General features: G+C 47.4%; 1 protein-coding gene across 1 annotated transcript in view; it reads left to right on the plus strand.

Moving 5' to 3' along the window:
- The window catches only part of TTLL9 (tubulin tyrosine ligase like 9), a 72,769-nt gene extending 48,763 nt beyond the window's left edge, over window positions 1–24,006 (plus strand). The window contains 8 exon segments of the mRNA XM_023220397.2: window positions 1,589–1,679; window positions 3,645–3,685; window positions 4,684–4,726; window positions 14,851–14,909; window positions 15,738–15,934; window positions 18,441–18,554; window positions 20,100–20,224; window positions 23,930–24,006. Coding sequence (XP_023076165.1) covers window positions 1,589–1,679; window positions 3,645–3,685; window positions 4,684–4,726; window positions 14,851–14,909; window positions 15,738–15,934; window positions 18,441–18,554; window positions 20,100–20,224; window positions 23,930–24,006 — 747 coding nt within the window.
- Window positions 24,007–24,760: the final 754 nt, after the last annotated feature.

Here is a 24,760-nt window from a genome sequence, read left to right on the forward strand (position 1 = left end):
TGAGTGAAGGGGACAATAGGTGGGAGAGGCGTTTGCAGCCTGTGAGGTGCTGTACAGATGCATGAGAGCATTGCTATCTTCCAGAGCTGGGCTGGCAGGTAGAGAAAAAGGAGCAATGTCCTCGGGGGCCCATGGGTGGTGTAAGCAGCACTGTCCAACGGAACTTTCTCTTTTTTTTAAGACGGAGTCTCGCTCTGTCGCCCGGGCTGCAGTGCAGTGGCCAGATCTCAGCTCACTGCAAGCTCCGCCTCCTGGGTTTACGCCATTCTCCTGCCTCAGCCTCCCGAGTAGCTGGGACTACAGGTGCCCGCCACCTTGCCTGACTAGTTTTTTGTATTTTTTAGTAGAGACGGGGTTTCACCACGTTAGCCAGGATGGTCTCGATCTCCTGACCTCGTGATCCACCCGTCTCGGCCTCCCAAAGTGCTGGGATTACAGGCTTGAGCCACTGCGCCTGGCCAGAACTTTCTAGAGGGATGGAAATGGTGGATATCTGTGCTCTCCAATGTGGTGACCACTAGCTACATGCAGGATGTTGAGCGCTTGCCATGTGGCTGGTGTGACTGAGGACTGGATTTTTAATTTCATATCCTTTTTAAAAATTGTGGGCTAGGCGTGGTGGCTCACACCTGTAATCCCAGCACTTTGGGAGGCTGAGGTGGGCAGATCACTTGAGGTCAGGAGTTCGAGACCAGCCTGGCCAACATGGTGAAACCCCATCTCCACTAAAAAATACAAAAATTAGCTGTGGTGGCTCTCACCTGTAATCCCAGCTACTTCAGAGGCTGAGGCACAAGAGTTGCTTGAACCCGGGAGGTGGGGGTTGCAGTGAGCCGAGATCATGTCACTGCACTCCAGCCTGGACAACAGAGCAAGACTCCTTCTCAAAAAAAATTGTGGTAAAATATGTAACATGAAATTTGCCATTGTAACCTCTTTTAAGTGTGTGGCTTTGTTACATTAAGTGCATTCACATTGTTGTGCAACCACCACCACAGTCCATCTCCAGAATGTTTCATCTTCCCAAACTGAAACTCTGGAACTGTTAAACACAAGCTCCCCATCCCCTTCTCTCCCCAGCCCCTAGCAGCCCCCATCTACCTTCTATCTCCATGAACTCGACTACTCCAGGCACCTCATCTAAGTGGAACCAGACAATATTTGTCCTTTTGTGTCTTGCTTATTTCACTTAGCCTTATGTCTTCGAGTTTCATCCATGTTGTAGCATGTAATTTCATTTACTTTTCATCAAGGTAAATGTAAATAGCCTCCTGTGGCCAGTGACTGCTCTACTGGGCAGCACAAGTCTAGCGGTTAAACACTCAGGCTCTGGGCCCAGACCGTGTAGGTTCACATCCCAGCAACACCACTAACTGGCTGTGTGAACTCGGACAAGTTACTCTCCCTCTCTGTGCTCCAGTTTCTAATCTGTGAAATGGAAATAACATTAGTACTTACCTGATAGTAAGTACTAATAGGGTTGATTTAAAGACCCAATGAGCTACCCCAAGTAGTGTCTAACACGATGCCTAATACATAGGAAATGTTCCATAAATAAATGTTCAATTATTATTATTATTACAACTAGGACACAAGAAGCTCTGATGACCAGAAAGATGATATTCCTGTGGAGAACTATGTGGCTCAACGTTACATTGAAAATCCCTACCTGATAGGAGGTGAGACGGCTGTCTCTGCTCTTGCTCTTCCATTGCATGGTCATCAGTCAGTCAGTCAACAAGCTTTGACCAGCAGCCTGCCAAGGGCCCAGCCTGACACCAGGCATGAAGGGATGCATGGAAAGAGATGGGTTCTGCAGTCTCCCACCTCCTAGCCATTGCCTGTACAGTTCCTTCTCCCCAGCATGTCCATTCCACTCCCTACTTGGTTCAGGAAAATTCTCCTCCTTTAAAAACCAACTTATTCATTCATGCATTTATCCAACAAATATTATAAAGTACCTACTTGGAGCCAGCACTGCCCTGAAAACTGGCTGCCCCCTCACCCTGCTCTCCTGGAGCTTATACCCCCGATGAGCAGGCTGCAGTAAACCAGAAAACAAACCACGGGACGGTCCCATGCAATGCTGGGTGTTAGGAAGTCAGTCAAGCAGGGCAATGGGACAGAGAGTGACATGGGGGCCAGGAGGTGGACACGTGAGCTGAGATCTGAGTGACAACTACGAGTCACTGTGGGTAGATTTGGAGAGAGAGGAATGCAGGGAGGAGGAATTGCAAAGGCAAAAGGCCTGAGGTGGAGCCCAGCCTCCTGCCCGCAACCTTGGTGGGTTTCCCCAGGCAGGCCAACGTCTGCTTTTCTCACTGGGGCTCTGGGAACTACAGGCTCATCAGGCATGCGGACGTCATTGCAATAGTGTTAATGCCAGTTGCCTCCTCCCACGTCCTCTGGCAATTACCTTCCCCATGGGGAAGTCCCTAGGCCTCTTCTCCTCTCTCCCCCATGGTGACCCCATCCTATCTGTGGCTTAAACACCACCCAAAGGCCAGTGACTCCCAGCTTTCTGTCCCCAGCCGAGACCTTGCCCCTGAACCCCAGATCCTGATGTCCAGCAGCCTGTGACATCCCTCTTGGGCATCTGCCAGCCACTCAAACCCAACACATCCCAAATTCTGCCCTCCCATCCCCCCACCACTCCTCAGCTTCTCTGTCGGGGACACAGCTAGAAGCCAGGAGCCATTCTGGGTGTGTCCCCCTTCCCCCGCCACATCTGGTTCTCACCAAACTCCTACAAGCTCTTGAATCTGCCTGGCCGCTCCTCTCACCTCCACCCTGGGCCCAGCCACCATCCTCTCCCTCCTGGACAGCCACACCTGCTCCCTCACTGGCATCTGCTGCTGTTCTGCCCACTTCTCTCCACCCCAACGTGGCAGCCAGAGGGAGGAGACACCCTTCCATGGCTTCCCATGGTTTGTGAGACAAAACCCCAAAACTGCATGGGCCCTGACCTCTGCCAGCCTAGCCGACCTCATCTCCTTCCACTCTGCCCTTGGCTTGAGCTCTTTCCCCCTCCAGGCCTCTGTTCTCACAGTTCCTCCTGCCCAAGGTCTTGCACCACTCTGGGCTAGGCAGGCACCTTCACTCCATGAAGGTTACCGCTCCCCATGGGGGTCTTTGACCACTGAGTTTCAAGCCTTTCCCCCACGTTGACGCCCACGCACCCCTCCCCCATCTCCCGTTATTCTCTCTTTATACCTTGTGCAGTTTTTTTGTTGTGTTTTTTTGAGACCATGTCTCGCTCTGTCACCCAGGCTGGAGTGCAGTGTCATGATCAGAGCTCAGGCAGCCTCCATCTCCTGGGCTCAAGCGATCCTCCTGCCTCAATCTCCAGAGCAGCCGAGACTACAGGTGTGCACCACCACGTGAGGCTAATTTTTTGTAGACACAGTCTCACTATGTTGCTCAGGCTGGTCTTGGATTCCTGGCCTCAAGTGATCCTCCTGCCTCAGCCTCCCAAAGTGTTGGGATCACAGGCATGAGGCACTGCACCTGGCCCCTTGTGTCGTTTCAGCGGGAGCTTCATGAAGGTGGGGTTTCCTGTCTGTCCACTGCTATTTTCCCAAAACCTAGCACAATGTCTGACGATCAATATTTGTGCACAAATTATTTCTTTCTTTGCCTGACAGGCCGCAAGTTTGACCTGCGTGTCTATGTGCTGGTGATGTCGGTGAGTAACGAAGGTGGGGTCCCTCTTCCAGCAGGGGTTAAAGGGTGGCTGGACTAGGGAGATGGGGGGAAGAGGCCTGGGGGTACCTTGTATGAACTTGTCTGGTTTTATCTCTGCCTGGGAGAGCCCCGAGGGACATCTAGGGATAGGGTGGGGGCAGGAAGACTTATCTGAGGTTTACGATCTTAGATGCCCCAAAATTTAGATTTGCCCTCTCTCTGCCCTTCTTTATTCATTCGGTCATCCACAGGAGACATTTATGGAGCACCTACTAAGTACCAGGCCCTGGCACTTAGCAGGTTTTATCTCATTCAGGCCTCCTAACAACGCAGAGAGGCAAGTTCTATTATTATCCTCCTTTTACAATGAGGGAACAGATACAGAGGTTGTATACCTTGCCCAAAGTCACACAGTTGGTGAGCAGCAGAGCTGGGATTCAAATCCAGGCAGCCTGACCTCAGAGCCTACTCTCTTAACCAGGGAGTGGCTATATTCCCTCCACCCATTCATTCACCTTCATCCAGCCAACGTTCAAATCTTTTTGCTGGGCACAGGATATGGAGGTATCTGAGGCAGACTCCACCCCTGTCCTCCTGGACCTCACCTTCATTTTGTTTCCCTCTGTATCCCCCTCCCCCTGGGGGAAAGGAGGGGACAGAATCAAAGAAGGCTGGTGTAAAAGCAGGTGCCTGAAGGATGATTTGGGAAAGACAGAAGGGCACTCCGGGTGGAGGAAACGGTAGGTGCAAGAGCTAGGCAGTCTGAGAGTGCCTGAATATATTCCCTTTCCCTTCTCTCTCTCTGTTTCCACCTCTGCCTTAGTACATCCCGCTGCGGGCCTGGCTCTACCGGGATGGCTTTGCCCGATTCTCCAACACCCGCTTCACGCTGAACAGCATTGATGACCAGTGTATCCTGGGATCCTGCCTAACCACCCCCAACACACCTACCCCTTCCCACACTCTGGCCAGTCGCAGGTGAACTCCTTTGTCCCACAGATGTTTGCTGAGTGCTTGCTGTGGTCTGGGCACAGGAGACAGTGTATGAGACAGGTCTGGTCCCTTCCCTCTGGGAGCTTCCAGTCTTGTGGGGGTGATTCCGTGGGAGAGGCCAACTCTGCTTAGCGCAGCTCACCACAAACTGCTTTGCCTAATGATAGTTTTGGTGCTATGCCTAACATTCACATTTACTTATATTCCTAGGGTCGGACAGTTTTAGCCCTTTGGAGAACACTTTATATGCCTGTTTCTTCAGTGCCTAGTCATTGGCTCACTCATTCATTCAAGCACAATGCTATTTTCACCCATCTGATTGGCAAAGACCAAAAGTTTGATAACATGCTGTCCTGGTGAGGCTGGGAGAACACATATGTTGCTGGCGGGTTTGTAAATTGATTGGTATGACTCCTTTGAAGATAATCTGGCAAGTATGTGTTAAAAGACAACTGCACCTACCCTGTGACCCAGCAATTCCCCTTCTGGGATTTTATTGTCTTACAAGTACATCTGCAGTATAAGATAAGACAGGCTTCAAGGTTATTCACTACACAGCCTTGTTTGTGAGAGAAAAAAATAGGGAACAATGAAATGAATGGCTCCTTTATACAGTGGAATACTATGAAGCTGTTAAAAAGGAATGGGGAAAGTGCTTTATGTCCTGATATGAAATGATTTCCAAGATGTATTGTTAATTGGGAAAAAACAAAGTATGCCTAGAACAGTGTGAAAGTATGTTCTCATTCATGTTAAAAATTATATCTGGCCAGATGTGGTGGCTCACACCTGTAATTCCAGCACTTTGGAGGCTGAGGCAGAAGGATCACTTGAGGCCAGGAGTTCAAGACCAGCCTGGGCAACATAGTGGGATCCTGTCTCTATGAAAAAAATAAAAATAAAAATAAATTAGCCAGATGTGGTGTCACATGCCTGTACTCCCAGCTACTCAGGTGGCTGAGGTGGGAGGATCACTTGAGCCCAGGAGTTCGAGGCTACAGTGAGCTATGATTTTGCCCCTGTATGTCAGTCGGGGTGACAGAGCAAGACCCTGTCTCAAAAAAAAAATTCTCTCTGTCTCTCTCTCTATATATATATGTTTGCTTATCTGTACATAGACATCTCTGGAAGAACAGACAAGAAGCTGGGTGCAGTGGCTCACACCTGTAATCCCAGCACTTTGGGAGGCCAAGGCAGGTGGATCACCTGAGGCCAGGAGCTGGAGACCAGCCTGGCCAACATGGTGAAACCCCATTTCCACTAAAAATACAAAATTAGTTGGCATTGTGGCACCTGCCTGTAATTCCAGCTACTAGGGAGGCTGAGGCATGAGAATCCCTTGAACCTGGGAGGTGGAGTTTGCAGTGAGCCGAGATCACACCATTGCGCTCCAGCCTGGGTGACAAGAGCAAGACTGTCTCAAAAAAAAGAAGCTGGAAATAGATGTAGCTGTTGGGAAGAGAAATGTGAGTGGAGACAGAGGTAGAAAGGAGATGTTTCCTTACATACATTGTGTGCGTTTTAACTTTTGAGCAATGTGAATGTATTATCTAGTCATAATAAACACATCAAAAGAAGATCTTTAGGCCTGAGCTTCAGAAGAAAAGAGGTAGAGAATCCAGCAATATTTAGGAGGCAAGTGGGCAGGACCAGATGACCTGCACGTGGGAAAGATGGAAATAGGGGTGACGCTACCCAGCTTCGGGTGTGGGCAACCCAGCCAATGCTTTTAGCCCATGTGCATCTCTCTGTGTTTATTTTCCCATTCAGTTGAGTGCGTGTCCAAGGTGATGCATGTGCATTGCCTGCATGTGAGACTGGGATTAGACCTTTCTGAGTATTTTTTGCAATTTGTTTTTTTCTGTTTTGCCAACATCAGCACTTCTAGTACATTCATTTTATTTTATAATGCTAACAAGCATTTATCATATGCAAGTCATCGAGTTTTTTTTTTGTTTGTTTTTTACTAAAGTTAAATAATACATGTAAAGCATTTAAAACAGTGGCTGGCCCAGAGTGACCTCTCAGTAAATGTTAGTGGTCCTCCTCTCCCACTTAAAAATGTTTGCACAGCTCTGGGCATCATGGGGACTTTTTAAACAAATCAAGCCCTCTCCCAGGGCTAGTTACTAGTTAATGAGGCTTTACTGTTTTCACAGTGAGTAAATACACATTTTCCACTCCTCCTTTTACATTGTTTTAAATTTTTAATCTCAAAATATTAATAGAAAATAATTTCCTATTAATAGAAAACTGCAGGAAAGACTATAAAAACCCATGCATTTACCATCCAGATTTAACAGATTAATATTTTATCATATTCATATCAGATATTACATACCAAATTTTAAAATAATTTTGGATCACAAAATAAACATTTTCAACCTGACTTTATTATATATAATATATATAGTTTATATATAATTATTCAAATATATATTTACATATAGTATATCTATACATACACTAAATACAAAAATATTCATTGAAACACTGTATATAATAGTGTACAGTCATCACCCTTGATCCCTTAAATCTCCCTTGAGGGATGGCGAAATGAATGATAAAGCATCTATGTGATCTTGTGCATCTATTAAAAGCAATGAGATAGGCCGAAATATCATGACATAGAAAGGTACCTAAAACAGATGACTAAGTTACATCTTACAAAATGTAAGATGGAGAACTGGTATATTCATGTTCCCATTTTTACCTTTAAGGAAGAATATTTCTGTTTAAGAAGAAGTATGAAAAGATGTTCATGATTCACTAAGCTATCTTACTGATTGATTGACTGATTGACAGTTTCCCTCTCTATTGCCCCTGATCGAGTACAGTGGTGGGATCACCACTCTTTGCAGCCTTAAACTCCTGGGCTCAAGTGATCCTCCCATCTCAGCCTCCTGAGTAGCTGGGACCACAGGCACACGCCACTATGCCTGGCTAACTTGTTTTTTTGTAGCAATGAGTTCTCGCTCGGTTGCCCAGGCTGGTCTCAAACTCCTAGGCTCAAGAGTGTGACCTTGATTGAACAGTTTGAATTCTTCCACCTTGATCTTCCAAGGTGCTGGGATTACAGGCGTGAACCACCGTACCCAGCCTCACTAATTTATTAACTCTGAAAACTGCAGAGAATTAGAATCAGGTCAGGAAACATTTATTTTCAACTTTATACATGTCTATTATGAATTGTTTCTACAACGGATAGGCCTTACTGTAATAATAACATCATAAAACATCTAAAGGATATAGTTTTTATAAAGGTGGTATAGCTCATGAAAATCAAATCAGAAAATTCAGAAAAGTACAAAAAGGAAAAGAAACCTTCTCTAGGCACATTTTCTGGCAAAAACTGCTTACTAGTTTGCTGTATTTCCTTCTAGGCTTATTTTAGGGAATTTTGTTGTCATTCACCTTTTATATACAAATGATCCCACTGTATAAATATAACCTTTTCTTGCACTAAACATTATCAGCAGTATTTTCCTTGTAGACTTTTTTTTTTCTGTTACAAAAATATTCCACTGAGTAGGTTTCCTGGTTTTCTAATCCCCCATGCTGCAGGCATTCGGGAAGTATTCAGTTTCTTGCTGTAGTGACACATAATGCTGCAAAGGAGCATATTTCTTCATAAATCTTTTACAGTATTTAAGATGTTTCCTTTGGATGGTGTCATAGACGTGTAAATACTGAGTCAAGCCCATCTGGCCACATTGCTTCCCAGAAGTGTCCTTTTATGTTTTTTTTTGTTTGTTTGTTTTGTTTTTTTTGAGACGGAGTCTGGCTTTGTCGCCCAGGCTGGAGTGCAGTGGCCGGACCTCAGCTCACTGCAAGCTCCGCCTCCCGGGTTCATGCCATTCTCCTGCCTCAGCCTCCCGAGTAGCTGGGACTGTACAGGCGCCCGCCACCTCGCCCGGCTAGTTTTTTGTATTTTCCTTTTATGTTTTTACCCTCGCTGGGTGTGGTGGCTCACGCCTGTAATCCTAGCACTTTGGGAGGTTGAGGCGGGCAGATCACTTGAGGTCAGGAGTTCGAGACCAGCTTGGCCAACATGGTGAAACCCTGTCTCTACTAAAAATATAAAAATTAGCCAGGCGTGGTGGTGAGCGCCAGTAGCCCCAGCTACTCGGGAGGCTGAGGCAGGAGAATCACTTGAACCCGGGAGGTGGAGGTTGCAGTGAGCCAAGATTGTGCCACTGCACTCCAGCCTGGGTGATAGAGCAAGACTCCGTCTCAAAAATAAATATAAATAAATAAAATAAAATATGTTTACCCTCCTATTGACTGGTCCCTTTCATCCCAGCTCCCCAGTCCTGGGGACAATTGTTTTAAACAGCCATTTCTGAAAGATTGGGCACATCTAGGTGAAGCAGATAGGGGCATTCATTATATGACTCTTGCAAATATTCTGTGAGTTTTGAAGTTTTCAAAATGAGAAGATTTTGTACAACCCACTGACTTGATGAGGAAGCAGAGTTTTGCCTTAAAATTAGCATTTCTTCCAATTTTCATTTTCCCCCATTTGCATGCCTTTGAAATTATATATCTTCTATTACTAGGAACTTTGAGCTTTTTCCCAGATGGGGTCCTACCAGCTGTATTTTCTCTTTTATGTTTGTCCATATCCTTTACTTAGTACATAAACAGTCATACTTTTTATTGTTACTTCATGTGGGATTTTCATGTGACAGAAACATTAGACTATTGCATTTGCTACACATCTTTTCTGTGGTCACTGATTCTTTAATTTTTGTCTTGACATCTGTTCATTTTTATTTTCACATGCTTGACGGCTTACTTGTCCATTGGTTTCTTCTGTGATTTTTACCATCATTTCTAAACTAAGAAAAGTCTTTTTCTCCTAAAGATTTCACAATGAATCAGTTCTGTTTCTCTGTGGATTTGGTTGTATGTTTACTCTGCTACTTGACCGTTGGTCCATCGAGACCTGGTTTTAGGTTCCTCTCTGGAGACGGGAGGCTCTGAGGTTTGCTGACCCATGTCCCAGCCCTTTCTTTTAGCCTCTCCTTCTCCTCTGCTCCTAAGGAGGCCCACTGTCTCCTCCACAGCAGGCAAGAGCAGTGTGTGAAGTGTGAAGTTCTAGGAGCCGTGCTTCCTTCATCCGAAGAGAGCTATTTGTCCTCTTCAGCCAGTAACTCACTTTGCTCCAGCATCCTCTTTTCGTTTTTTTTCTTTTTTTCGAGACAGAGTCTTGCTCTGTTGCCCAGGCTGGAGTGCAGTGGCACAATCATGGTTCACTGCAGCCTCCATCTCCTGGGCTGAAGCGATCCTCCTACCTCAGCCTCCCTTGTAGCTGGGCCCACAGGCATGCACCACCATGCGCAGTTAATTTTAAAATTTTTTGTAGAGACTGGTCTCACTATGTTGCCCAGGCTGGTCTCAAACTCCTGGGCTCAAGCGATCCTCCTGCCTTGCCCTTCCAAAGTGCTGGGATTACAGGCATGAGCCACTGAACCTGGCCTTCTCTTCTTATTTTTTGTAGCAGCTTTATTTGGCCATAGTATCTTCATATATTGAGATATATATTGAGCTTTATTGAGATATAACTCACATGTCATACAATTTACCCAGTGAAAGCATGCAATGAAATGACTTATCATATCCACACAACCACACAACCAAACTGATTTTTAGAATATTTATTATTTTTTGAATCAGGGTCTCCCTATATTGTTCAGGCTGGTCTCAAACTCATGGGCTCAAATGATCCTCCCACTTCACCCTCCTGAGTAGAGGATACTATAGGTGTGAGCCACCATCCCCAGCTTTTTAGAATATTTTTATCGTCTCCCCAAAGAAATTCCATACCCATTAGCCATCATCCCGTATTCCTCCCTGGACTCCCCTCCCAGGCCTTTGCAGCCACTTCCTGTCTCTATGGATTTGCCTATTTTGGACATTTCATATAGATGGAATCATACACTGTGCAGTCTTTTGTGTCTGACTTCTTTCACTTGGCTTGTTTCTAAGGTTCTTCTATGTTGTAGCATGGATCAGTACTTCATATTTCTTTTTGGTTTTTGTTTGTTTGTTTGTTTGTTTGAGACCAAGTTTTGCTCTTGTTGCTCAGGCTGGAGTGCAGTGGCGCCATCTCAGCTCACTGCAACCTGTGCCTCCTGGGTTCAAATGATTCTCCTGCCTCAGCCTCCCAAGTTGCTGGGATTACAGGTGCCTGCCACCATGCCCGGCTAATTTTTTTTGTATTTTTAGTAGAGATGAGGTTTCATCATGTTGGCCAGGCTGGTCTTGAACTCCTGACCTCGGGTGATCTGCCCATCTCGGCCCCTGAAAGTGCTGGGATTACAGGTGTGAGCCACCGCGCCTGGCCTTTCATATTTCTTTATTGCCAAATAATATTCCTTGCATAGCTCTATCATGTTCAGTAAAATGGGTATACCATTTTATCCATTGTTGGCACTGGAATTGTTTCTACTTTTTGGCTATTATGAAAAATGCTGCTATAAAAATTTCATGTACAAGTTTTTGTGTGGACATATGTTTTCATTTCTTTTTCTTTTTCTTTTTCGAGACAGAGTCTCGGTCCCCCAGACTGGAGTGCAGTGGTGCCATCTCGGCTCACTGCAACCTCTGCCTCCCGGGTTCAAGCGATTCTCGTGCCTCAGTCTCCTGAGTAGCTGGGATTACAGGCGTGCGCCACCGTGCCTGACTTAATTTTTGTATTTTTAGTAGAGATGAGGTTTCGCCATGTTGGCCAGGCTGGTCGCAAACTCCTGACCTCAAGTGATCTGCCCACCTCGGCCTCCCAAAGTTCTGGGATTACAGGCATGAGCCATCACGCCCAGCTTATTTCCATTTCTCTTGAGTATGTATCTAGGAGTGGAATTGCTGGTCACATAATAATTCCATGTTTAACTTTTGAGGAACCTGTAAACTGTTTTCCAAGGTGCTGCATGATTGTACATTTCCACTAGCATTGTTTGAAGGTTCCAATTTCTTTATATCCTCGTCAACACTTGTTATTTTGTATTTTTTGAGACAAGTTCTTGCTCTGTTGCCCAGGCTGGAGTGCAGTGGTGTGATCTTGGCTCACTGCAGCCTCGACTTCCCAGGCTCAAGTGATCCTCCCACCTGAGCCCCTCAAGTAGCTGGGACTATAGATGCTCGCTTCCATGCCTGGCTAATTTTTGTATTTTGTGTACATACAGGGTCTCACTATGTTGCCTAGGCTGGTCTTGAACTCCCGGACTCAAGTGATCTGCCTGCCTTGGCCTCCCAAAGTGCTAGGATTACAGGCGCAGCCACCATGCCTGGCCAGTACTTGCTGTTATCTGTCCTTTTCATTATAGCCATCCTAGCGGATGTGCAGTGGTTTTGATTGGGATTTCCCTGATGATTAATGATACTGAGTACCTTTTATGTGCTTGTGACCACTTATAAATCTATTCAAATCCTTTGCCCATTCTTAAACTGGATTATCTTTTTAGTGTTGAGTTACAGGAATCCTGTATGTATTCTGGATACCAGTCCCTTATTAGATACATTATTTGCAAATATTTTTTCTCATTCTGTGAGTTTTCTTTTTTTTTTTTTTTTTTGAGACAGAGTCTCGCTCTGTGGCCCAGGCTGGAGTGTAGTGGCCGGATCTCAGCTCACTGCAAGCTCCGCCTCCCGGGTTCACGCCATTCTCCTGCCTCAGCCTCCCGAGTAGCTGGGACTACAGGCGCCGCCACCTCGCCCGGCTAGTTTTTTGTATTTTTTTAGTAGAGACGGGGTTTCACCGTGTTAGCCAGGATGGTCTTGATCTCCTGACCTCATGATCCGCCCGTCTCGGCCTCCCAAGTGCTGGGATTACAGGCTTGAGCCACCGCGCCTGGCCCCTCTGTGAGTTTTCTTTCATTTTTTTCTTAATTCCCATTGAAGCACAGAAGTTTTAAATGTTGATAAAGTTGAATTTATCTATTTTTTATTTTGTCATCTGTGCTTTTGATGTCCTATCTAAGAAGATCTGCCTACTCAAGGTCACAATGACTCATTCCTCTATTTTTCTCTATGAATTTCATAGTTTTGCCTCTTATATTTAGGTCTGTGGTCGATTTAAAATTAATTTTTGGGCTGGATGTGGTGACTCAGGCCTGTAATCCCAGCACTTTGGGAGGGCAAGGCACGCAGATTGCTTGAGGTCAGGAGTTTGAGACCAGCCTGGGCAACATGTTGAAACCCTGTCTCTGCAAAAAATACATAAAAAATTTGGGCCAGGCATGGTGGCTCATGCCTGTAATCCCAGCACTTTGGGAGGCCAAGGCAGGCCGATCACCTGAGGTCAGGAGTTTCAGACCAGCCTGGCCAACATGGTGAAACCCGGCCTCTACTAAAAATACAAAAAATACAAAAACTAGCCGGGCGCGGTGGCACACGCCTGTACTCCCAGCTACTCGGGAGGCTTAGGCAGGAGAATCGCTTGAACCTGGGAGGCAGCAGTTGCAGTGAGTTGAGATGGTGCCACGGCACTCCAGCCTGGGTGATAGAGCAAGACTCCGTCTCAAAAGACAAAAAAAAAAAAGCTCTGAAGAAGAGCTCTAAAGAAGATGTCTAGGAAAAAGATGCTAACGAGGATACTCACCTTCTCCAGAGAGGTTGAAACCACCCTACTCTGTTCAATACACCACAAATTGGAAGAACCATACGTTTAGGGGACTTGGAGTCAGAGACCTAGAACCTCTACCTCCCCATCTGAGAAATGCCCCAGGCCGGGCGCGGTGGCTCAAACCTGTAATCCCAGCACTTTGGGAGGCCGAGACGGGCGGATCACGAGGTCAGGAGATCGAGACCATCCTGGCTAACACGGTGAAACCCCATCTCTACCAAAAATACAAAACAATTAGCCGGGCGAGGTGGCGGCGCCTGTAGTCCCAGCTACTCGGGAGGCTGAGGCAGGAGAATGGCGTGAACCCGGGAGGCGGAGCTTGCAGTGAGCTGAGATCTGGCCACTGCACTCCAGCCTGGGCGACAGAGCAAGACTCCGTCTCAAAAAAAAAAAAAAAAAAAAGAGAAATGCCCCAAGTAAGTCCTGGAGAAAGTCAGGTTTTATGGCCATTTCATGAGGTTTGGTACTGGGTGTGGTAGCTCACACCTGTAATCCCAGCACTCTTGGAGGCTGAGGCGGGCGGATCACTTGAGGTCAGGAGTTTGAGATTGGCCTGGCCAACATGGTGAAACCCCATCTCTACTAAAAATACAAAAATCAGCCTGGCATGGTGGCAGGCGCCTGTAATCCCAGCTACTTGGGAGGCTGAGGCAGGAGAATCGCTCGAGCTCGGGAAGCGGAGGTTGCAGTGGCTGAGATTGCGCCACTGTACTCCAGCCTTGGCAACAGACTACGTCTCAAAACAAACAGGCAAACAAATACAAGGAGGTTTGAGGAAGCCATCCTGCTTAGCTGTGGGGGAAAGATGTTAAGGAAGGAGTATTCTGAATGGTGGTCACTTAACTTCTCTGAGCCTCCAAGGTCTCATCTGTGAGATGGGAATAATTTGGGGAACAAGTGAGATGCTTTGTAAGCTGCAAAGTGCTGCTGATGTCACTGGTGGTGATGATGGTGATGGTACTGAGAGGCCAAATCTCAGGGCTGGGTCTTCCAGGCCACCCTAACCCTATTCCAGTGCTGGATCCCTTTGCCAATATTCCTACAAAGTGGCTGCCCAGCCTGGACCCCTCTAGTGACAGACAGCCTAGTGTGTCCTGAGATGGTTGTTCTGTATTTGGTTCCTTTCCTTGTTAGAACCACGCCTCTTGATTAAAAAAAAAAATCATAACATAAAGATTTAGAAAAAAAAAAGAAAAGAAAAGCCATAGTATAATATCAGCTATGCCAGGCACTGGAAGAGAGGCACAGTATTTAACCTTTTGAAAAATCCTGTGAGGTCAATATACTACTATGTACCCCCATTAAAAGGTGGGGAAATAGGCCCAGGGAAGTGAAATGGCTTTTCAGGAGCCCACAGCCAGGAAAGATGCAGGCAGGATTTGAACCCAGGCCCAACTGACTCCAAAGCCCACACACATGACCATGGGGCTATTTCGTAGCCTTCCCCATCAATTCCCAAGCAAGGTCTCAGTTCAGTCCTGGGGACTTCGGGGGGCAGGGCTCGCCCTTTTTGTTCACACTGACCCTTGACTACCACCCTTTCCCAGATGTTCACCTCACCAACGTCGCTGTGCAAAAAACATCTCCTGACTACCACCCAAAGAAGGTGAGGAAGCCGGGCTTGGCTCTGCACGGGTGCAGCCCTCTAGGGCCGGGTCGGGGTAGGGAGGGTAGAGTGGCAAGGAGCCCAGGATAGGCCTGTCTGAGCCTGTGTTCACCAGTGAGGCGGGCCTGCCCATCCCACTTGCCGGGCTCAGGGCAGGACTACAAATGGAGGCCTACATATCATGTGTCTAAGTATTCAGAAGTTGTAATCACACTAACACACCCCTAAACAAAAAATGTCCTATTTCCCTGCCTTGACAGATATCGTCTATTGGTCAATGGATTAGTCGATTAATGTAATGTATCATACAGATATATTTTATCTATCTATGTAAAATAACCTGCAAGGCCAGGTTCAAATACAGAATTCTCAGACTTCTCAAAGTCAAGGGCCAGACGAAGGGGACACAGGAGAGCAGGTCCCCAGCTCACACCTTTTCCCTTCTCTCCCTCCCCTGGCTCCATCCCACAGTGGGGCCCTTGTGCATACACACCCCTGAAAACGGCAGCCTGTTGGTCACTCCTTGGCCTTGGGATGCACACATGGTCAGTGTGGTCTGTCCTCAGCAAGTCAGGCTCAGGGAAGGGGCCTACGCAGGCCGTGTGGGCGGGGACTTCTGGGATCCTGCATAGCCAGTCCTCTTAGACATGAAGAATTTTTGGCCCTCAAAGAGGGGCACACCTGGGGTCATCCTAATTACAGGGCTCAGGGCTGGGCCCCTCTTGCCAAGGTCTAAGGGAAACACTGAAGGCAATTGTGTAAGGGTCCTACCAGGCCAGGTCCTGACTAACTGAGGCTCCTCTCTCAACCTGGCTGCCTGGGGCCCAGGGCTGCAAGTGGATGCTGCAGCGCTTCCGGCAGTACCTGGCATCCAAACACGGGCCCGAGGTGGTGGAGACACTCTTCAGGGACATCGACAACATCTTTGTCAAAAGCCTGCAGAGTGTGCAGAAGGTGATCATCAGTGACAAGCACTGCTTCGAGCTGTATGGCTATGACATCCTCATCGACCAGGACCTCAAGCCGTAAGTCGGTGGGTGGGAGAGCCAGGAGGTCACAGTTTGAATACCCAGACTGCCCAGGTTTGAATCCCAGCTCTGCCAATTCCTAGTTGTATAACCTTGTGCACACTTACATTTTCTGTGCCTCAATTTGCCCATTTGTAAATGGGGTTGGTCATGACAGGATTTATCCATAGGTCATTATGGGAACGTTATGAGGAATAAGTGAGATATAGTCTGTAGAGCACCGAGGACCGAGCCTGGCACTGGGAGGCCTTTCCTGATCATCTGCTGAGTCAGGAATTCTCCCCTATACCAGGCAAGAAACTTCCCCTCTGTAAGTCTTAGAGCTTTGAAGATGCAAAGCGCCGTATAATGGAATATTGTTACAATGTCGATCTTTGCCAAGACTTTGATCCACTCCCAAGATGCCCATGGAAGAGTTGAGCTGATGAATAGAACAAACCAGACCTGGCAGGGACCACCATGATGGCCTCACATGATGCAACAGGACACAGAAGCCTAGTGAGGGTCAGGGAGCTTGAGGTCATGTAGCAAGTCAAGGGCAAAGCCAGGCCCAGGGTCTAAGGACCTGGACTGAGCTGCTCCTCACCAGCACTGCCAGATCCAGGAGCCAACCCGCTATTCAGGGTCGCCATGTAAGTGTTGAGGGGTTTTCTAAGCCAGGAGGAGAAGCCCTTGCTCAAAAGAAACAGGGTCCCGGCACCAGCAGGACTCTCTCCTTTGTCCCCTGTAGCAGGATGTGACTGCTGGCATTAAGGTGGACCTGGTGGAGGAATAAGCTCTGGTCGGTGCTTGGACACCAGTTACTGCAGGAAGCACTGGAGCATCCATGTGCGGGCCTGGGGCCTGGATAGTCAGGTTGGGGGAGGGATCTCAGTTAATCACCACCTGGCCTGCTGCAACCCCTAAACAATGGCCCTCAGCACTGCCCTTATGCCTGGACAAGAGGGGTCCAGCCCTGAGTGTTGTGATTAGGATGACTCCGGCTGTGCCCCTCCTGGTGGGCAAAAATTCTGCAGGTCCAAGAGGACTGGCTGCACAGGACCCCAGGTGGCTATGTCACCCCTCAGAGCCTCAGTTTCCTCATTTGTAAAATGGGAAACACCATGTCTACCTCTCCAAGTTGTTAGAGTAATTTACCAAGATAATTTGCTGTATAGTGGAAAGGGACTTGGTCTCCCACAAACCTGCCAGGGGAGCCCTTCCCTCTCTGGACTCCAGCTTCCTGTCTGTAAAAGGATGGGGTTGAACAAGACAAGAGGTGGTTAGCGGGAGGTCTTTGGGCTGCTTTTGGCCTACAGATACTTTGAATTTGGCCTTTAGACTGTTTTTGTTTTTAATTTTAATTTATTGACAGGCTCTAAAATTTGGAAGATGTTTACATAAAAATCAGAATTACCAAGTACAGTGGCTCAAGCACCTATAATAATAATACCAACTACTCAGGAGGCTGAGGCAGGAGGATGACTTGAGGCCAGGAATTCAAGGCTGCAGAGAGCTAAGATTGCACCACTGCTCTCTAGCCTGAGTGACAGAGCCAGATCCTGACTCTTAAAAAAAAAAAAAGAAAAAGAAAAAAAGAAATCACAATTTTTGGCTTTTCTGGAAAAATCAGATGATCTCGCAATTCTGGACTCACATGCCCACAAGACAACACTCTCCTGGAGCTGGCCACAGCCACCCCTTTAGACATGGAACGCCCTTTCCAGCTCACCACAGTCTCTACCCCTCCCCACTGCTTCCCAACTCCTGACACAGCAGGTTGGGTGCCACCTACAGTGCGCAAATTTTCACTAAGAAAGGGAAGTTTTCTTAGTGAAATCTCTGTTGGAAGAAGGGAAAACAATAACACCACGAAAGCACCATAATCATGCCTATGCCAGCTTTCTACATTTGAGTTACCTTTCTTCAAAGTGGAAAGGTGGCTCACGCCCGTAATCCTAGCACTTTGGGAGGCCGAGGTGGGCGGATCACCTGAGGTCAGGAGTTTGAGACCAGCTTGACCAATATGGTGAAACCCTGTCTCTACTAAAAATACAAAAAAAAAATAGCTGGGCATGGTGGCGGGCACCTGTAATCCCAGCTATTCGGGAGGCTGAGGCAGGAGAATCGATTGAACCTGGGAGGCAGAGGTTGCAGTGAGCTGAGATCATGCCATTGCACTCCAGCCTGGGCAACAAGAGCAAAACTCCCTCTCCAAAAAAAAAAAAAAAAAAAAAGGCAAGGGGGGGCGCAGGGAGCTGGGCACAATGGCTCCTATCTGTAATCCCAGTACTTTGGGAGGCTGAGGCAGGAGGATCACTTGAGGCCAGGAGTTTGAGACTAGCCTGGGCAACCTAGCAAGACCCTATCTCTATAAAAATAATTTTAAAAAATAGAAAGCTAGAGGGAGTAGCCTGGATTGAATTAAGGGTGGGGTCCATGCATCCATCTAGCCTCTCAGTGAAATCCTAGGGGCTCCAGGGACCGAGTAACCCTAAGACTCTCTACTCCCCTTCCTCCCCAGGTGGCTCCTGGAGGTCAATGCGTCCCCATCACTGACAGCCAGCAGCCAGGAAGACTATGAGCTCAAGACCTGCCTCCTGGAAGACACCCTGCATGTCGTGGACATGGAAGCAAGGTGAGGGAGGGCAGCCTTGATCACATGTCCTTGTACATGACAACTGAGGCTCCCACCAAGGAAGAGGAGAAGCTTAGAACCTTGGGACCTGAGTGGCCCTCAGCGATGGCTTTGGCCTGCCCTACCACTTTGTAGATGGAGAAGCTGAGATGTCCACAGAGGGTGGGGGCCTGACCCAAGGACTTGACCTCTCCGGGGCAGAGCAGGGCCAACTACAGCTTTCTGAGACAGTCCAGCAGGATTTCCTCGAAACCTTCTGACTGTGAGGCTTTGGACTAGTCACATCACCTTTCTGAGCCTCAGCTTCCTCATCTGTAAACTAGGAAATGCCATGTCTACCTCTCAGAGTTGTTAGATTAATTTACAACGATAATTTACTATCTAGTGCCTAGCTAACAGTAAGTGCTGAGTACAAAGCTATTGCTATAAAACATGTGCAATGGCAGAAAAAAAACCCAGAGCTACTTTTAGGAATGGGTGAATGGGTGAATCCAGGTGCTCAATGTTGGCTAGTCTGTTCCCCCTCCCCCTCCCCCTCCATCTCCATCCCTTCTCTTTCCTCTGTATTAGCTTTTCCCCAATTATTCCAGCAGAAGTTTGAGGACTGATTCTCCTTGCTGGGAACTGGGACACATGCCATTCCTAAACCACTCATTGTGACTCTGCTTGACCAACCATAGTTCTTGTGCCTACCTCCTCGGGAGTGGGGTCAACCCCATGTGAGCCATGGGGTGAGGGAGGGAGAAGTTCTCAAAGCAAAACCCAAGGTACTCTTGGACTGAAAGAAGGTGAAATGGATGCTGAGCAGGCAGAAACCTCAGGTATCCACTATTCCTACCATCACCTATTCATTCAACAAACTTTTGAGCCCTGCTCTGTACCAGGCCCTGTGCCATATCCTGCAGACACAGTAAGGAACACGACAGAACTAGTCCCTGCCTTTATGGAGTTTAAGGTCTGAGGAGGAAAGGAGACTTTAAACCACAAATCACAAATAGAGGCACGTGGCCAGACGTGGTGGCTCACGCCTGTAATCCCAGCACTTTGGGAGGCCGAGGCGGGTAGATCATTTGAGGTCAGGAGTTTGAGACCATCCTGGCCGACACGGTGAAACCCCATGTCTACTAAAAATACAAAAACTAGCCGGGTGTGGTGGTGTGCACCTGTAGTCCCAGCTACTCGGAAGGCTGAGTCAGAAGAATCGCTTGAACCTGGAGGCAGAAGTTGCAGTGAGCCAAGATCGTGCCATTGCACTCCAGTCTGGGTGACAGAGACTCTGTCTCAAAACAAAAACAAAAACAAAAACAACAACAAACACAAATAGGGGCACGTTATCAAGAGCAAGGAGCCTTGGGGGAAAAATGGGGAACAACCCCTCAGAGACCTACATAGGTACCTGGGAAACAGTCAATGAATGGTTGGGAAAAAAGGACTTCTGAGGGACGGACATCAGTCGGGCTCAGGGAGGAATCAGGGACCTCACTTGGGTCTTAGGGCCCCGCCGGGTGCACCTTCATTAACCCTGCGTGCCTCCTTCCTGTCCAGGCTCACGGGAAGGGAGAAGCGAGTCGGGGGCTTTGACCTCATGTGGAATGATGGCCCTGTTAGCAGAGAGGAGGGGGTTCCTGACCTGTCGGGAATGGGAAACTGTGTGACCAACACACACCTCGGTATGTAGGGCCAGGTGGAGTGGGCACAAGGGATGGGTCGTGGGAGGTACCAGGTAGTCTAGGAGGCAGGTTGGGATAGTGGTTAGATTGTTTGAAATCAGTCTGCAACTTACCAGCTGTGTGACCTTGGGCAAGGGACTTAACCTCTGTTCCTCATTTTAAAATTTGGTTTCTAAAAAGTGAAAACTTCCCCTGATTATAAAAAAAGGATTCACACTCATTGTAGAATATTTGAAAACTAAAGAAAGAAATAAAAAAACATCCAGACATAACCATCTTTAACAATCTGGTGTATTTCCTTCCAGTTCTTAAAAAATGCATATATTCATACTTTTTCTTTTACAAAATTGGCATTGGGCTAGAGTTTCGAATCCCACTTTTTCCCGTGGCATTTTCCATTCAAGCATATTAAGAGCCTCCTCTTGAATGCACTTTTTGGTCCAGTCTGGATGAAATCTTTTACATACTTTATCTCATTTCATCTTTAAGCAGTTTGTATTGTCATTTTACAGATGAGGAAATGATATCCAGGTGCTATGTAACTTGCTGAATGAAGGTTTTGGTCATAAGTGGTGAGCCAGGACTCAAACTCCCATCTGCCTGGCTCCAAAACCTGAGTGCTTGACCGTTAGACTCTCCTGCCTCTTGGCAGAGTTTAAAAAAATTACCGTATGGCTGCAAAATATTTCAGTTTGTACATATGCCAAAATTTACTAAACCAATTTCTTACAATTGGACATTTGGCACAATTGCATTTTATATTTTTTAACTTTTATAAATAATACCATGATGAACACCCTTTCACATGAAGCTCGGCTGAAATTCTGGCCATTTCCTGAGGACCGATTCCTAGAAGCAGAATTATTGGGCCAAAGGGATGGGATTATTACAACCAAATTGCTTTCCAGAAAGATTATACGAATTTGCCAGATTTGAATTTTTAGGAGGAAAAATCTGTGCCAACTGGCGAGGTAAAACATACTGACTCATTGTTGTTTTATGTGCATTCCGTTGATTACTGGTGAGGTTTCCATTTTGTAAATTTGCATTTCTTCTTTTGTAAGCTGTCTATACTCTTTATCCATTTTTCTAGGGGTTGTTTAGTTTTCTAAATGTATAACCCTTCAGATGACTATATAACCCTGTCCAAGCTTAATTTAATATGCATACAATCACCTGGAAATCTTGTTAAACTGTAGATTGTGACTCCATAGGTCTAGGGTGGGGCCTAAGATTGTATTTCTAACAAGCTCCTGGGTAATGCTCTATGGATTAACCATTGCTGTGTAACAAGCCCTCCCAAAACCTAGCAGCTTAAAGCAACTGTTTTATTTGCTCATGCGTCCTCAGGTCTCTCCTGGGGTCACTCATAGGGTTGCAGGCACCTGGCAGATTTACTGAGACTTGATGGCTACCACAGCCTCATTCATAGGTGTGGGGGTTGATACTGGCTGTCAGTTGGGCCTCTCTTTCCATGTGGCCACTCGTCTTCCAATAGTCTGGCCCTGGCTTCTTCATGTGGTAGACTCGGGGTTCCAAGAGAGTGAGAAAAGACACTGCACAGGCTCTTATGGCCCAGACTCAGAAGTCCCATAAAGTCATTCTGCTACAATCAAAGCATGTGTTCGTCTAACCTAGTCACTGGGTAAGAAAATAGACCCCACCTCGCCGGGCGCAGTGGCTCATGCCTGTAATCCCAACACTTTGGGAGGCCGAGGCGGGCGTATCATGAGGTCAGGAGATCGAAACCATCCTGGCTAACATGGTGAAACCCCGTCTCTACTAAAAAATACAAAAAAAATTAGCCGGGCATAGTGGCGGGTGCCTGTAGTCCCAGCTACTTGGGAGGCTGAGGCAAGAGAATGGCGTGAACCCAGGAGGCAGAGCTTGCAGTGAGCCGAGATCGCGCCACTGCACTCCAGCCTAGGCGACACAGCGAGGCTCTGTCTCAAAAAAAAAAAAAAAAAAAAAAAAGAAAAGAAAATAGACCCCACCTCTTAATGAGAGGAGCAGCAGTCACCTTGCACAGAGGTGCAAGGAATGGAATTGTTGCAGCCATTTTTGTTAACAGTGTACCTCAGATATCAACGTGCTAGTTCCTGGACCCCCATTTGAGTAGCAAAGATGGAAAGTGGCGGTTCTCTACCTTGGCTGCCCATTGGAATCACCCAGGAGCTTTAAAGACTACTGATGCCTGCCAGATCAAGATATGGTTGGTGTGGGCATCAGTAGCTTTTAAAGCTCTCAGGTGATTCCAATATGCAGCCCAAGTTGAGAGTCACTGTTTTATATTTTAATTTTTAATTTTTTTTTTTGAGACAGAGTCTCGCTCTGTCACCCAGGCTGGAGTGCAGCGGTGCAATCATAGCTCACTGTAACTAACCTCAAACTCCCAGGCTCAAGCAGTCTTCCTGCCTCAGCCTCCCAAGTAGCTAGGCCTACAGGCATATACCACCACACCTGGCTAATTTTATTTTGTGTGTGTGTGTTTTTTCCTGTAGAGACAAAATCTCACTATGTTGACCAGGCTGGGAGAGCCAGTGCTTTAGAAGTCTCTAGAATTATTCCTGTTTCAAGTGTTTGGGTTGATGGTGGTAAACACAAGGGTAGCTGGTTAGGGTAGGAAGAGTACTGATGAATTGTGTTAGGGAAGTGTTCAGGGACGTCCAGGTGAAAGGGTCAGCAGATAACTCAAAGATGAGTCTAGAACTCCAAGAAGTTTGCACGGGACAAGAAGACTTGGGAGTTATGAATGAGCCAAATAGAGTTTAAGTAAGGGCTGCATGGAACTCACTCTGGAAAACCCTGAGGATGTGCATAGTAGGCTCTCAGCTCAGTGAATGGCTAAGTGAGTGCCTAGGAAGCAGGGACAGACAGGGTTTGGGGGGATGTGGAAGATGGCAGACACCCCCAGGTCAGTACTAGTGACCACAGAGATTCAGTCACTCAAGCAGCATTTTTGAGTGCCATCAATGTGCCTGGCATGAGATTAAATGACCACAGAGTTACCTCAAGGATCAGCTCTGAGAGCAAATAGCCAACATGTAGCACCATGAACGTCCTGGGAGAGACGTCTCAGTGCTCACAGCAGGACGGCAGAAATATTTAAAAGCACGAACTGCCTGGGACTGGGGGCCACATGTACGGAAAACTCATCCCTTAGCCAGTTGTGCCTGGCACATGGGTTGGGTAAGGGAAGAAAGCTGACAGTACTGGGCAGCTATGAGAAGCCAGGCACTGTGCTAGCTTTAAATGCATTTTCACTGAGCAAAGCCAGGAGGAGCGGCAGTGTGGAGTAGTGGTGAAGAGTGTAGCTCTGGCACCAGGTAGTCTGGGTTCAAATGATTTAACCTCTCTGAGCCTGTTTTCCCTTCTACACATCATTCCCATGAAGGCCAAACAAATCCATCCACATTCAGCATCTGGAGCAGTCCCTGGCTTGAGGGAAGCTCCCAATCCTCATGTTCACTCCCTAAGGTGGGCAGTAGTATCTTGGTTTACAAATGAGAAGACTGATGCTGAAAAGGGTAAATGGCCTGCTTGAGGGCCATGGCAGTTCAGGAATGGAGCCAGGATGTAAACCACAGGCTGTGTGTGGTTGTCTGACTCCTGCTGTCCCCTCTTCCCAGCAGGGAGTGGGGGTACATGCCCCTCCACTCCTCCCAAGCACAGGTCATCCCAGCCAACACCCCACTTCCTTTCCAGGCTGCGTCAATGATCGGAAAAAACAACTGAGGCAGCTCTTCTACTCCCTTCAAGTCCAGAAGAAAGCTTCCAGTTGATCCCCAGCTGCCAGGAGGAAATCAGCCTTAGCAGGTGCCACCCAGGCCTCCCCCGCACTCTCAGATCCCAGCACAGCACCTCAAAACTCTCACCTCCCCACCTCAAGCCTGGCACCAGCTTTGCTGGCTTAGCAGCTGCAGCTTACTACCTGAATTGGGCCCCTTGGATACCTCCAGTGCATCCCCAGGCATCTTTGCACCAGGAGACGCCAGTCCCTGGGACTGGGGGGTGTTTTAACCTTGACAAACTGACTTGGCAATTAGGCCCAAAGAGAACAAATACAGCAAGTTCTGCTACCCCCAAGAGATCATATCTAATAAATGAGCACAGGCCCTACTTGGAGTCACTGGGCACCAGGCCTGGTTCAGGGGATACTGTTGGCTGCAGCCAAGTCCTCCTGGCTTTGACACTTGGATGCCTCCCAAGTCAGTGCTGAAAAGGTCCTTCAGGAGCAAGGGTTTGGAGGCTAAGGAACTTGTCTTTAAGCTGTGCTTACAAAGCAAGCAGTTATTAGATTGTGTTTATTGGGGGTCTGGGGAAGTACTGAGCCCTAAACACATCCCATTCTCCTTGTAATACCCTGACCCTGCATGTCGGGAACCCATGGGGCTCCCTGACCATCATCTGAAAACCAGTGGGACACAGCATCCCCACTTCTCAGATGGACAAGACAGACCAGGGAGGCAGAGCTTAGTGAGGGTCTCTGCAAAGGTGCATTGATCTAAGTCAGATGGGTGACTTAAGTGCTTCTCT

This window comes from Piliocolobus tephrosceles, chromosome 20 (assembly GCF_002776525.5).
Source record: "Piliocolobus tephrosceles isolate RC106 chromosome 20, ASM277652v3, whole genome shotgun sequence".
NCBI lineage: Eukaryota > Metazoa > Chordata > Mammalia > Primates > Cercopithecidae > Piliocolobus > Piliocolobus tephrosceles.